Source organism: Pholis gunnellus (assembly GCF_910591455.1).
Source record: "Pholis gunnellus genome assembly, chromosome: 5".
Classification (NCBI taxonomy): domain Eukaryota; kingdom Metazoa; phylum Chordata; class Actinopteri; order Perciformes; family Pholidae; genus Pholis; species Pholis gunnellus.
This window is the reverse complement of record NC_136531.1, coordinates 21,671,259-21,686,450: the sequence shown is the minus strand read 5'-3', so window position 1 is coordinate 21,686,450 and position 15,192 is coordinate 21,671,259. Positions and strand designations below refer to the sequence as shown.

Below are 15,192 nucleotides of genomic sequence, written 5' to 3'. Positions count from 1 at the left end.
TGCACCTATTAGCAAGTAGCACTGAGATGAAGTTCATTACAAAAAGGACAGAGAATGTTTTTCTTCCCCTGCTATTCCCAATGTAGTCAATAGTCAAGATTTTCCAATCCACAACATTAAAGTCTGCCATTTTCTCTTTATTTAACAGCTTATATCATTGTTATTGTTCTGGAATCAAGTGGAAAGCGAAGGTAAGAGGTCAAGTGTGCCGAAAAGCTTACTGAAAGGTCTCGAGTCAATTCCGTAATGGAGGCGCTACTAAAGCAGAAAACCTCAGTTTCTGACTTTGCTCTGTGAATGAAGCAAAGAGAGCCAGAAGGCAGCACTAAAGACCAATCCCCTGAATCCTTCAAGTCTGTCTGACCTACTTTCTCTCCAGCTAGTGATTCTTATGTCTACCCACAGGTGCTGAATACCTATTCTCTTTAATGGTATGTATGGCACCGTGTTTGTTTAAACACAACCTCAGGACATTAGATAAAGTGCCTGGTGGAAAGCCTGCTGCATAATTGATCAGGGACTTGAGATGGAAAATTAGTTTTGAGTTTTATGCTTTTGACAGAAATGTCTTCTTTTTTTCTTTTTAAAAAATAAAAATACACTCACAAAAACAAGTAGACAACAAAACAATACAAAACACAACAAGCAAAACTTGTTGCACTGGGGCTGTCCCGAACACGTTTTGGGGGCTTCGAAGCTTCAGTGAGGAATATGAGCATCCTGTTGCGCATGGCGACAGCACAGAGCCGTCTGTCCCGTTCAGTCAGGAGTACCACGCAGAGTGGAGCAGGGGTTTAGTTCTCCCTGTGACCACTTTTTCGGGCCACCGTGCTTGAACCCTGGTGTGAGCCCGTGCGCTTAAACGTCGGTGGAAGGGGAGACGATGACACAAGCTGTCAAACTTCCGGTCATTATTTACTTAAATTGTACTTTGCTTTGCTTTTATTGTCTATGAGGGGAAAAAAAATTAAAAAATCGGACCTCAAGGATTTAACTTTTTACTGAAACCAAAAAAAAAAAATCTAAAAAACTAATTCTGTCATTTATGCAATTCAAGATTGGATGAAAAGTCTGCATAGCTACAGAATCTACTCGACCAGACTTGAACCTGCATTCAGTCTGCGCTGCTCACCTGTACTGAGCCTGGAAGTGTTCGTGGACAAAACTGTGTCGATCTCGAGGCTGCTGCGTGCCGGCTGAACTGGGGCTGGAAGGATCCTCCGACGAACTGGGTCCCTGCAGACAAATGATCGCTTTAGTGGACATGGAATACATTTTTGAGAACATCCTTTGCAGGCAGATTCATAAATACACACACACCATCATCTTCAGAATGATATGAAATAATAACAAGAACACGAGTTCCCTACAAGCCACAATAAATGAATTAAGGCTGCAGCAGGTAAGACTTTCTTTTACAAATACATTGTTGTCTATCTGTTACAAATTGAGGCTGCATGCGAGAAGTGTATCCCATTTGCCTTTATTCTGTTGAGTGAATATCAGGCATCAGATATATGATGCTTCTCTTGTTGCACAGGGAGAGATAATGCAAAACTCTCTTTAACAGAAGCCAATGAGCCCTCGTGTATTATATAGCAGCTTCAACCAGACCTGAGTGCAGATATGGACAAATTGTGAGCTCAAAGAATAACTCAATCTCTTTGACTTTTCCCTTTGCCTTCATTATTTAGAGATAATATACTTTAAACATTTTGTACTTCTTCGATAAACTAGGAGACGATCAAACAGAGAGATACAGATATACATTTAGATTGAGAGGGAGAACCAGACAGAGTGAGACGATTTAATCAAATGGGGGGTGAAAAAAAAAGGTGAATCATAAAATGTTATAGCATCGAGGGGGTTTCATCTGTCTGAAAGAGAGGGAAAGTTTAAATGCTAATCAGTCAACACAGTTTGGAGTCAGAGAAATATTTGAGATGTCAACCATCCTCGCCGGTGCCACGCTGAATAAACTAAATAACTAGGATGCCCCGCACGCTGCGTCGGACCCAGCAGGAGGGCAAAGAGACTTCAAAGACAAACATAAGAATAAAAGAATGACGCCGATGAATAAAAGATGGCCAACTGTGACTCGAGGAAACAGACAAATAGATTGACGAATCTTTATCTTGTATAGCGGACATTGAAGCCGTCAGTGAACACGAGGTGGTCGTGATTTAACACACAGGCGGACACGCACACAAGCGGTTCAGTTGAGGTCTGCTGCTGCATGTTGTTCTGTTGCTCGCATCATATTAGTAAAAAAAAAGGCAAAGAGCCATAGGCAGCCATTGGTTTTTAAACTGCGGTTTCGAAGCCTCGAGCGCGGCACTTTGGCCGTCGCCATCTTTTTTTTGCAAACAGAAGGGACACGAGAGGGGGGAGCTTATGCTGCGCTCCAGACAACTTGGAACTCGGAAATTTGCAACCTCCTACCAGAAAAAAGTACAATGGAACGCTGGTCAAAGTCGGAGTTCTTACTTTTAAACTCGAGGCAAATCCATCAATAAGACTTCACGAAGAATCTTTTTGCCATCAACTAAAAGGCAACGTAGGTACTATCTATCTGCCTGTATTTTTAAGATAATATATGCTATCATATAGCAAAACATAAAAAATGTAGAGGCTGCAGTGCTGATAGATCAATTGTGTGTGCACTTGCCAAAGACACATCAGTTTGTCACTTGGAGGTCAGAACTATGAAACTTAAACAAGGAAAATTAGGGTTGTCTTGAACGCAGCATAAGTACACCCAAACGCTGAATAAGGCCTTTTTAGGTGACCAAAAAGTTTATGACTAACGTCCGCAAACTGTGAAAGGGTTAAAGTTCTAAGACGAAAACACAGACAAGTAGCAACCTGTCAATCACAAGGCTGCCACGTCCTAAAGCCTACTCTGCTTTATGGTCTGTTTGACTCTAAACGGGACCATTATTTACTAAATCATCATCATTGCTGTATTGAAGTCTTGAAACTGGCGATTGAGACCATAAACTGTGAAAATGTTTACAACGTGTACGGAGGTAATAAATCAAGTGAGAATAAGAGTTATTTCCTTAGAGATAGATTCCTTTGGCAACCACAGCCATCTCTGCTGGCCATGAGAGAGAATGAAAGACAATGACGCACTTCTGCATTGACTTCCCTTTTCAGAACCAGTAGGGTTGCCGCATGATTAGAACTACACAATTTAAAACAGGTTTTTTGTCTTTTTTATAGCTGCAACATGCACAGCAACGATCGTTAAGTTTGTAGGAGCATGATTCAGGCAGGTTAACAGGCGTCCTCTCGGGCCACTTGTATAAAAGCTTGTATTTAAAGTAATAAAAAAAAAAAAAAACACCCTTCAACTCATTCTTCTTCTACTATACTGTCACACTAGTTCTTTGGCACTAAACGGCACTGAAAAGGAATGGATATAAATTGTGCACCACAGATGTGTTTAAAAGGCCCCGCACATCCACACACGTGTTTTCAATCACGCCGCCTAACTGTGGGCAGGTTGAGACTGGGCGGAACGGAGTTGCAATAAAACTAACAAGAAAGTGAAGCAGATGCAAATTAAAGCACAGTCTGCACACACCCACATAGCGCAGACAGCAACAAGTCCACCAAGGTGACGTGAGTGAAAACACCGGAAAAGCACAGGTGAAACAAATATCGTTAACGATGTCTCACTTCCATCAAATGTCCCAGTAGGGCTCTTTTTTTTTTTTACTGCAGACATTTGACCTGTTAGTTTACGACAAGCACAGGTGTTACTGGTAACGCTGACGATGCAATCTGGGAACAACCAGCTATGGTGCGATGATCATTTAGCTTTTTATTGGTTTCATATTAGCTTGAGAACTGATCGCTTGTGAAACAACCAGGTCGAAGACGTCGTCTCGCATCTCCGGTTGCTAATCGGAGTGTAAACATCAAGAAATACAAACCCGGAGTCGTATCTGTCGTCAGGTTAGAGATCAGTTGGTGAGAAACTTTAGTGTCCACGATGTGGGAAAATTGTCTTTGGCTTCAACGCAATCGCCATGAATTACAAATAAGACAGCAGCAAGAAACGGTATAAGGACAATCAAACTTTGATGAAGATTCATCAAACATTGTTCAAACTAAATCCAATCATTGCATTCGCTTTGAACAATGAGCTGCTTTTTTGGAAATCTTCTCCCAGGATGGCTCTTTACTAGAATATATAATGAAGCACAAAGCACAAAACCCTCCTGTGTGACAGTTTACTTTCAAACTCCACCTTCAGCACATCTCCAGCCTTGGCCTTGTCTTTACTTTTCTTTTTTCTCTACCCAGTGAATAAAAACAATATAAAAACTCATTGTTCTTCAAGCTGCTGCTTAATAATATATCAATAGTTTTATCTCCAACTTTTGTTCCTGACTGAAACCACAGGACAAGATTTCCAACTAAGTGCTGGCGGTGTCTGGCGAGGTCACCAAAGAGCCGACGCAGAAGAAAGCGCCGATTGGCTACGAACAGCTGGTCGGGAGCCGTGTTTTCCACGTGCACACACACCTCAGCCATCTGCTCGAGTGGTAAGTGGAAAAAAAAAATACATCCGTCATGACGTGGCTACACGTAAGATAAAAGTGGAATTATTAAGGCAGGGAAAGAACAGAGTGATGTGTGAGCTGGACAGAGGGCGCCGCTGCCTCAGTCTCAGAAGTCTTGTGTGAGCTGTAGAGATTGGACAAGGGACTCGTCGGCACCGGGGGACCACGCGATGCAGCAGGGGTGATTTAAAGTTGACTTCAATTTCCACTCTGTGCTGGTGAGCATCGGTTTTCACTCAGAGAGTGAGAAAGTTGGGGAGCCGGAACGGAAAAAAAGAGAATTACCCCAAAGTCGTTCTGCATACTTGAGACGCAGAAGCTTCTGAATCTCACATTGACCGCATATGATTTTTTTTTATCTCTGGCAATCATGTATGATTTCACAGCTGAGCCATATTTTCACTGATTTCTTTCATTTGCCTCTGCACGGATTTATGTCATTACAAATGACAATGCTGACGTATTTCACATGGCGTGTTTACCGCCTCTCATTTGTAAATCACAGGCCGAGCCGTGACCGACTCTCCGTTTCGCCCTCTCTCTCTCTCTCTCTCTCTTTTTTTTTTGTCTCTTCTCTGGAGGACAATGCAGAACAATCCTCAGACCCTCGAGAGACAGACTAGGTTACAAGCATCACCATGGCAACCCTGGCCTCATTCCGCTCAATCAACATATGGGAACAGAGGACTTTTTCATCAGCCACAGTGTGGCCGAAGAGTCCCGAGTCATTGGTGTGTGTGCGTGAATGAGGGCAAAGTATAAACTAACTCAACTAGTATTTTTTTTAATTACTAGTATCCATTGTGCAAATTCAATAAAAACGGATCACGCTACAATTTCAAGGAAAAGTTTGAAGTACCGTGACAACTCTGCTAATAAAAGCACAAGGACAAGAGCGTGGCAGGTATACTCTGTACTCAATTGTTGCGAGATAATGGTGTTTGCACGAGCATGCGATTCCCAGAGAGATTGAATACATCATTTTGAAGTGTGGGATTTGAAATTGCCCTCACAGTCACCTTAAGATAGCAGTTAAGCGCTGCAGATGCACACGAGATGCCACTGTTAACGCCTGAAGCCTTTTACCTTCATTCATCGCTACCAGCATGTTCTGCGTGGTTTTGTTTGAATATAAAAAAAATAAAAGAACTGGAAGTCTGCAGTTCAGCCATACCGCTGTGACCATTTTTGCATTCTCACTCATACACATTTAATTTCGCTGAGGACACAAAGTGCCAAGAAAGAAAGTTGTTTGTGATGGAGAGGGAGGGGGAATGGGAGTGGGAGACAAAGAGTGGCTTTGATACTTAATTCTCTATGCATAATTGATCAGAACGAGGGCTTTTCACCGCACCACATGGGGCAGGTCATCAACCTCTTAGGCAGATCTGAGAGCAGATAAACAGACGGCTCCATTGTGCGACAGTAAGAGATAGATAGGGAGACAGAAACTGTCGATCTAGCAAAGACACATACTGTATATGTTAAAAATATAAATATATATACACACACATGCTGCAGATATGCACCGTTAAAACACAGGGAGAGACAGCTAGAGAGACAGAGAGAGCACCTCACTGTGCCTCTTTATTTAGCACCCAGGGAATAACGAATGCCACCGCGACGCCGCTCCAGCTCTGCCAAAAATAGATGCGGGGGCCGGCCGCGGCAATAGCAAGCGAATACTAATATTCTGTAGCACTAAGCTGTTCAATTGTCACACTGGGTGTAAATAAAAAATAAAAAAAAACTCCCAACAGATCTAGGCCACATTCAACCGCCTCCTGTTGCTTGGGGACTAAATTACCGGCAGCATCTACATGCCCCCCCCCCCCGGCGGTGTAATAGATTTCTTCAGATGTACTTTTACTTTCAGAGCTCAGCGTGCTCCAGCTGAAATGCCTGTATTTCAGTCAGGAACACTCTCGTCATAGATTTGAACCATTTATTGCAACAAATGGAAATACAGTTAAACTTGGCGCTGATGGCTCCTTTAATGCTCCCCGGATTAGCCAGCAGCTACCAAGAACAAGGCGGGGAGCACCGAGCAACAACCCCTAAGGGTTTACAGGACTGAGCCAGAAGTACATTTTTTTAAATACATTTCAACCGTTTGCCATGAAAGATGAACTCTGAACTAAAAAAAGGGTGGAGGCTGGGGAGGAGGAGGCAAAGCTTTACCAGCAGTACGGTCTGTAACATTGTCAGTGTAGAATGAATCAGTGAGCAGGGAGTCATATTTAAAAAAACCTCCTTGAAGTGAGGGTGGGCTGTGATTGGTGCGTGGCCGATTGGAAGCTGTGATTCAATCGGCTGGCTGTCAAGCTGGTTACAGCTGGGGGCGTGTCCTGCATGAACTAACGCTATGCTTCATTTGTGTTATTCTCTTAATGACTTCAGTGATAAACTGTGCACAAGCTTCTTTCAGAAAATTGTAGTAGAGCAATGAGTAGGCATAAAAAGTGACAACTAAAGGAAGAGACTAGAAGAAATATTCAGGGGCTGAAAATTAAAAGGCTTTTTTTCCTACTGCAGCCCAGGATAGTTCCATTCTGCTCATGCTTTTGCATTTAGAGCCACTTTTGTATATTTTTGTACAGCCAGGTGTTGGTCGATTACAGCACAAAGAGCTGATCTAATCAGAGTGTAGGAGCCGGAAGCCTGGAGCTCTCGTGGCAATGGGTTCTGCAGGATTCTAACACACGTACCTTCGAGTAAAATAGCTGAATTATTTGTGATAAGCGTTGATAGTGACTTTGGCACCCTGGGCCTCTTTCTATTAATACGCCGATGCTCTCAAATGTGCTACTTTTAGAAGTGACAGTGAAGCCATTCCCAGTGGATTGAGCAAGTTTTCAGGGGTGTAAAAAAAAAAAAAGAAAAAGAGCTAAGGTCACATCGGAAAAGAACAGCGTGTGTTTTTGTTCTCCCTTTCCGTTTGCCCGATGAGGAGGTCAAAACGGGAAAACATCACCGGCCATCAGCGGAGCTTGGCATCGTCGCGTCATGGGAGCTCTCAGCACGACCTAATATATCCAATGTCACAAGGACACATCTATGACATCAATGTATCAGAACTAGTGTTAATGTAGTACGATTTAAGTGATTTAACCCGTTTGATTCAATGTATAACTTGTTTATGTTTTTGTAAAAATGAACTATGCAAACCTCTGGAAATACTGGTGACAGGATAACATGTCTGAACATGCGTGAACATGCCTTCACCATTAGAAAAGTGAAACTTGGGTGGGACCATAAACATATTACGCCATTATTTCCAGGGAAAGAAAGGAGTAGTTTAAAATAAAGTTGGAGCATTGGCCCCAGACGGAGGAACTATATAAGACTGGGTTTAGAGCAGGGTAGGCAGTTGGACAACGGGGTCTGCTCAGGTTTATTTCTTTCTCAAAGAATAAACTCCTGCATCGAACTCTGACCGCTTCCAGTGATTTCTTTGAACATTTTTGGGACTCTAATTGCAGCAAAATAACAGAAAAGACTAAGTGTTTGAGCAGCAGTTTAGACTCCATTGACTGGGCCAAGCCTGAGCTCCTGTTTTCCAATAGAGCGGCAAGGACTCATGGGTATTGTGCGTCAGCGAGATTGTTGCGCTTTCGCCACGCTCTCGTTCGACACACTTAAACTTCAAGGACGCACAGCCACAGTGTTGTCAAATTAATAACGGGTCGGGCCGGCGCTTCAGTCAGCTCCTCTGTGTGCCGACTGTACTGGCGATGTCGTGAGGAACAAGAGCGCTTGTTCGTTTTCTTTCACACAATAATATATGATATCTGTGAAACCTAATGGGGCGTCTTTCCTCACATATCGAACCAAAGCAACGCCACGGCCACCAATTACAAACGTGTTAATGTCCTTGTTGCTGGCGATGAGTCAACCTCACTCCACGGCTGGAACTCACCTGGTGGGGGGTGTGTGTGTGTGCGCGCGTGTGTGTGCGTGTAGTCAGCACTATATGCACACAGCTAAGCTAAAAACAAAGAGCAGATTGCTCCTCTGGCTGTCTTAGGGATCCTGCAGCAGCTGCATCGTGCCTATCTCTCCCCCACCTGCGGCTTCCATGTGCTGCTGTCTTCTTCTCGTCCTCCCTGCCTGCCTCCCTCCCTCCCTCCCTGCCTGCCTGTCTTTACCTACAGCAGGACAACATCACACAACATGCAAGGTTTTGGCAAAAGCCACTCACGTCACGACAACTGTCAAAAATCATTCAGTCACGGAAAGATGTAAAAAAAAAGAAAAAATCTTTGTAAGCACAGAGTTAAAGTGTGCCATCTTTATCCCATCAAAGCTCCCCTACAGCACAGCGTGAGACAAGATTAAGGACCCAGTGTAGCGGGCGGCTGTGATGGAAATCCCCCTCCATCAGCAGGTTGGCGTCAGTCACTGTGACCCGAGTTGGCTTCTTCTGCTCCTCACCTTTTGGTTTTGGGGGCTCAATTCTGTGCGATCGGTGAAACATTTCTCCCGTGCGGCCCTCCTTAAATCTTTCTGGCCCAGCGCCTCTGGCAGAGGCCCCCGCTACCTTCCAGAGATCCTCACACTGCAATCCCTATACATGAAAACATACGCCGTTATCAAAAGCCCCCGCTGATTCCCCGTGGTGCGCATTCATGTGAGACGGTACCAAGACGCTCCTCTACGGCGTGCTGGGGAGTGAGTGGGAGTTTGGTTTCAAGTGTGTGTGGGAAAGAGTGGGTGGGCATGTTTTTATAGCTGCAAAACGGTTACAACCACGGCGCTGACACACTGATTTAATTATCAATCAAGAAACAAAATTATATATATATATTTTATTTCTTTTAACTTGAATCTGCAACCACTGAAGGCTTAAAAGGTCCCCCTGAAAACATTTGTAGCTTCCTCTGTCATGGTGCAGAACGACTGGGAACAGCTTGAATTGACAATGGTTACAATGGGTTCTTTTTTATTTATTATTAAGTATCAGAATGAGCGTACACTGGGGGTTTTCCTGGCTCAAACCATCTTTTTGTCATCATGTGCACACACCCCATGTATCAAGTGTATTGTATTAAAAATGTGAATCCCTGAATATTACATTTTCATCTGCAATGTTTTGTAGTGTGGTCCAAGTAATATTTGTCCCTAAAGTGTGCTGAAGTAGCACATCACCTGACCACGAGACGGAGAGCATGACCGCAAATACTGATATGCTAAATATCTTGTAAAATGATTGCCAAAAATGTATTCTATGAATTTATTTTGACTACTCCCTAATTTAAGTTATTTGCTTTTAATGGTGTCCTACAGATGTCTGTTTGCACGTTTGTATTGGATAAAGTAGGGGAAAAGCACTAAACTATATACCATCATGTGATTATATGAGGTTTGTTTTTTTGCTGTGGTGGCAAATACATTCTCAGCTAGGAGCATAATAGTTTGATAGCAGCTGGGAGAGGATCCTTCGCTACATTCAAGGACAAAAAAAAAGAAAGAAATGGAGGATGAAGGAAGAGAGACGGGAGATGCACAAGAAGAACTTGAAGAGCTTGTCTGCTGTTTGGAAGTTTCAGCCATACTGCTGTCCCAACATACCAACACTGACAACCAGTCGCCCACTTTTCAACAACAGCAGACCTGTGGTCAGTTTATAGAGAGTTTATACAAATGTCTTAAAATACTTTGTGTGGAAAAGGACACAACATTAAAGTTGCCACATCTATTTGAGTCGAAGTTCATTTTATTTTACAGTTTGCACAATAAAAGAAAATGTTTCATGCATTCTGATTCCTTCATGTCAGTTATACCCTATAGTAATCAAAGCTTTCAGTATATAGATGACATTAAAATGTTTCTATGTAATAGAAATGTATGTAATATATGTACTCCAAGTAGAATAAGCTACTATAAACCAATGTAAAGGTCCAGTCAAGCAAAAGAAATAACACAATTTTAGTAAAAGTAGAGTCACATTTATCTTCCGTTCAACAAAATTGCTCCAAACCAAGCCGCAAAATGAAAGTTAGGATATAGGTAATGTATAAATATTGAATAAAGTGCTCTGTAGCTGTAAACCGTGTAGTTTGGTTATGTGACATTTTACAATGATACCAGGGTGATGGTGCCCCGCTAAAGTATCGACTTCTCCATTTCCAAAGACAGATTTGAGGATTGAGACAAAAACGTGTGTATTCCTCCTTGTTTTGATGTCAATTTGACAGTTTGGATTAGAACACACTAATCATATGGACAGTTGAGAGTTGCATCACGCAAAAAGGAACGATCCCTTCTGGAATCCATTATAATTACAGCCTGCCTTCTCTGTGTCGAGGGAAACTACAAACCTTTCACAACCCTTCAGGTCTAAAGTAGGTGAGAGTTTGTTAACTGAAGACAGACTTTGCCTGGATTTTTTACTGACTGGATACTTTACATTTTTTCCGGTTCAAGCCTACGTTTGAGCAGCAGCAGCTTCAGAGTGTGGTTTTCACTCTTATTGTCAGCGAATTAATACTTTAACACATAAAGAAACAGTGTGTGACATTTAAGGGGCTCTTTTGACAGAGAGGAAATATAACATTATTATAAGTATGTTTTCTTTTGTGTATGATCACCTGAAAATAAGAATTGTTAGGTTTTTGTCCCCTTAGAATGAGCCGTTTGTATCTACATGTCGAGCGTGTTGCACCGCCATGTTTCTACAGTAGCCCAGAACGGACAAACCAAACACTGACTCTAGATAGGGCCATACAAGTTTTCCGTGAAGGCCCACCGTAGTTCTCACTCTTGCTTGGCAACGAGAGAAGTTTCAGTTGGTTGCAATCTGTCGCCTCACCACTAGAGGCCTCCAAATTTCACATGTCAATGTCAGCTGGAAAGTGTTCTATACCTGAACAGAAAGGACCCAAAGACACTTTTGTCAAATAACAACAAGGAAATGGTGTTTTCTTTAATAATGCTACTGTGTCCGTGTGCTGAGCGGTCCAAGCTGCAGTTTGGGAGAAAAACACCTCTTTTATTGAGACTAAAAACTATTTCTGAAAAATAAATGGCGTCCGACTGAGGAGACGCTGATTCAGTTATCGTCTCAAACCACATTTCTAATCAACTGGCTGGCGCGAGGGGCTTAACACGTTCACCTGAGCTGCCAGCAACTGCTCTGAGTCATCCCTGTACGCTCACACACACACACACCCAAACATTCCCACAGACGCACACACACACACACACACACACTACAATATATTAGCTCACTAGGGCCGATGCACTCTCACTCCCCTTTCTGTTTCACTTTCCGTGCATTCAAGCAGGCTCATAAAAGTGCAGATTTCGCTCAAAAAGACTTCTGATTAAATGATCTTCGGCTCGTGGTCACGAAGCAAGAGCGAGGACGTTCACTGAGGTGATGAAGCAGAACTGCGACAGCCGAGCAAACCTGAATGGGTGAGGATGAATTCGAGATGGCTCTTCTCACAAAATGTGTTCATATGTGCGTCACAGCGAGACAAAGCACTGTGATCCCCGAAAGTGCCAAACTCAGCCAGAGCTACCAGACATGTAATCTCAGGCAGCCATAACTCCTCTGGCTCAAACGATGGGAGGGTCTGGAGAATCTTTCATGGTAAAGTCTTAAAGGAGTCAAAGGCGGCAGTGACTGTGGAGTCTCAAACACCGATGGGTACGGCACCTATCGTGTCACATTTCTATGCCTGTTCCAAAGCAAATTGGCTTTCAAGTTACCCTGACGACACCCAAATGCACCTTACACACATCTGCAAATGCCATTTTTGGGATCAAACTTAATTAATGTCATGCCAATATTAGATTAAACCATAAACCGCGTTTCAAAAACACAGCTAATTGGTTTTAAAGGGGAACACCACCTAAATTGAGAATCCCTATATGGTATCTCCATGGCCTAGGAAAGTTCAATCAATGTTTGTGAACATGAGCTACTCTCTCTCAAAGCCAGAAACCAGAGAACAAGATCTCAAACTTGTGATGTCATCGGGTATAAAGTCGGGAGCTGCTCCATAGACAATGAATGGGAGACTGATTTCTCCAGAGCTGACTTGTTAGCTAGCTAGTCTGGAGCTCCCGCCTGCCCTCCTCTCAGCTAAGTGGTTTCCTAGTGGCGAGGATTGAGGCAGAGGGACCGCTAGACCCGGCGCTGCCGCTGCCGCTGGCCACCGCCCCGCATTTTCTGGAACCAGTGTTGCACGAAAGCATGTTGGAATTAGCAAGGTAGCTAGCTAACTAGCCAGCCGCTAAGCTATTGAAATGTAACATCCACACGCTCTTGTCACAGCGTAGGAAAGGACACTGCTATCGCCAGATAGGTGACAAACTTCGTTTACATCCTTTTCTGTAACCAGTGTTGCATGAAAGCATGGTGGAATTAGCGAGCTAACGGGGTAGCCAGCCTTCCGTTAGCTCGCTAATTCCACCATGCTTTCAAGCCACGTTGGTTACACAAAATAAGCCCAACAGCGGGCCATCTCTCCAATCTCTCTAATAATTCAGCCTGCTGCAGTGCAGCAGCCGTGACAGATGAGGAGGTTAGCAGAAGGCTAAGCTAAACCACGAGCAACATTCTCCCTCCATCTCTGAAACACTTCACCGATATTGTAGCTCACTAGAGCCGCGGATCACCGTTTATCATCTCATATGTACACTTCAAATAAACAGTCTTAATAGCAAACAATCACAACCACATTGTAACAACTGTATAATTAATTGACTGGACTGTGCGACGTGTTTGGTTCGTCTACTCTGGTCACCTTCATGAACCTTTATGAATGTAGTCAGTGTTGATTAGGTGTGTGTGTGCAGTTACTGTCTAATTAAGCACGTTTGTCTTTGTGTGTGTGTGCATATATATATATGAGTGTGTTCTGCGCTGAAGTAGCCCACTGTTGCTATCAGCTTGATGTTTTCGGCCTCCTGCAGGAAGAGATGACGTCTCCCACTGAGAGTGCGAATTAGGCGAGCCAATGTTGACATAGATGCCGGCTGCTTCAGGAGACACCCAGATCCGCTCTTGTCTTTCAGAGAGCGCCTTTCCACCAGAGCATTTGAATGGCACTCACATATCAGCACAGGCCAGGTTTTAATGGAAGCGAGCGAGCGTGTGTGTGTGTGCGTGTGTGTGTGTGTGTGTGTGTGTGTATGTGTGTGTGTGCGTGTTACACCTGAGAGTTTGTCAACACTGTGAGAGGACTGGAGCTTGGTTCATTTCAGCTCACTTTCTAAATAAACAGCTGCCAATAGCGACTCAAGCCTTAAAGGCTGAAAGACTCTCTGACGTGGAAAGGCGGCATGGCAGAGGTGGCTTGAGGTCAACGAGACGAGATGGAGGAAGAGAGAGACAAAGCAAATACACAGAGGACTGATTATTGAGGAGGAAACGCTGTTAAAGGCAGAGATAAGAAGGGGATTCAAAGGTGTGACTGGAGGATGTTGGGGAAAAATATGTGCGACCAGCAGTTTTTTTAATTACTCAACAAGACTAAAAGTCTACAGCCATGCGAGTCACGCCATGAGGCCGTCATACTCTGTACTACTGATGACAATAATGTTTGGCCACCAGAGGACTCATCTTATCAGGCTCAGCTATAAGGTTAGCTCAGGATCCATTAGCTTCTTCTGTGCATCTTCAGGCTCAGCTTATTTAGACATTTTAGCTAGATACTATAATATGTAAATGAGTGTCATATTTATCACTGAAATATTAATATTCTCAAACCCATTAGATGGAGTAACTTCATTATGGCATGGACGATGCGCAACTACAAAGGCCGACGAAGTACAACTTAGACGGATGAAGGCTGAGCCAAGTTAGTACACGACTAAATATGTATAGCTGCAACCAACAATTTCCCAGAGCAACATTTTAAAATTCTGTCAGTTTACCACTTGAAAAAAAAAGAATATATTCAATGAAATAACAGAGAAAAGTTTCTGATTTTAAATGCTGGAACAAGGTTTGACATTGGTGCTTCATACATTTTCTGTCTATGGACTGCCAATTGATTAGTAATTGTTAATACTTAGTAAAACTAACGAGCTATTTGCTCATTTATCGTCACATTTAGCTCACAGTGTGAAGAGACTACACACTACAGAAACAGATCCACCCAACAAGTCAGGCTCTCTGTACCTCGGTTCAAAACCTCACAACAGAGGATGGGCAGAAAACAAAGTGGGAGAAAAGAGAGAGTGAGAGAGTGAGAGAGATAAAGAATGAGGCTCTGTCAGAGCTACAGAGGGAGGAGGGGAACGCTCTATCCAGAGAAGGGGAGCAACGAAAAGAAACGCTGTCCGCGCAGTAAAGCGGCTGACTCAACCCTATTCTTTCAGCTCCACACGGCCGCCGCTAATGCGGCCTATTCAAAGCGGGCTTACACGGTAACAAGGCAGTCTGGGAGATAGCGGTTTGAAATCACCAGGCATTTTAACCCTAACACCCCCCCTCCCTCCACCCCTCAAGCTTAGTTTATACTCGCAGTAGTGAAGCTGGCGCACGGCCAGAAAAAGACGTAATCGCGGCCGGCTCGTGGTCGCTGCGCCTCTGAATTTTTGGATTTTGGCGAGCGGGCGAACGTGACTGTCACAAATAAAAGTAGTAGTGGTTCATGAATAT

At 43.5% G+C, this 15,192-nt stretch overlaps 1 protein-coding gene across 1 annotated transcript in view; it reads right to left on the bottom strand.

The window, feature by feature from the left end:
* The window catches only part of usp43a (ubiquitin specific peptidase 43a), a 105,411-nt gene that overhangs the window by 68,317 nt on the left and 21,902 nt on the right, over positions 1-15,192 (bottom strand). The window contains exon 3 of the mRNA XM_079159432.1: positions 1,133-1,236. Coding sequence (XP_079015558.1) covers positions 1,133-1,236 — 104 coding nt within the window. The remainder of the gene's footprint in view (positions 1-1,132; positions 1,237-15,192) is intronic.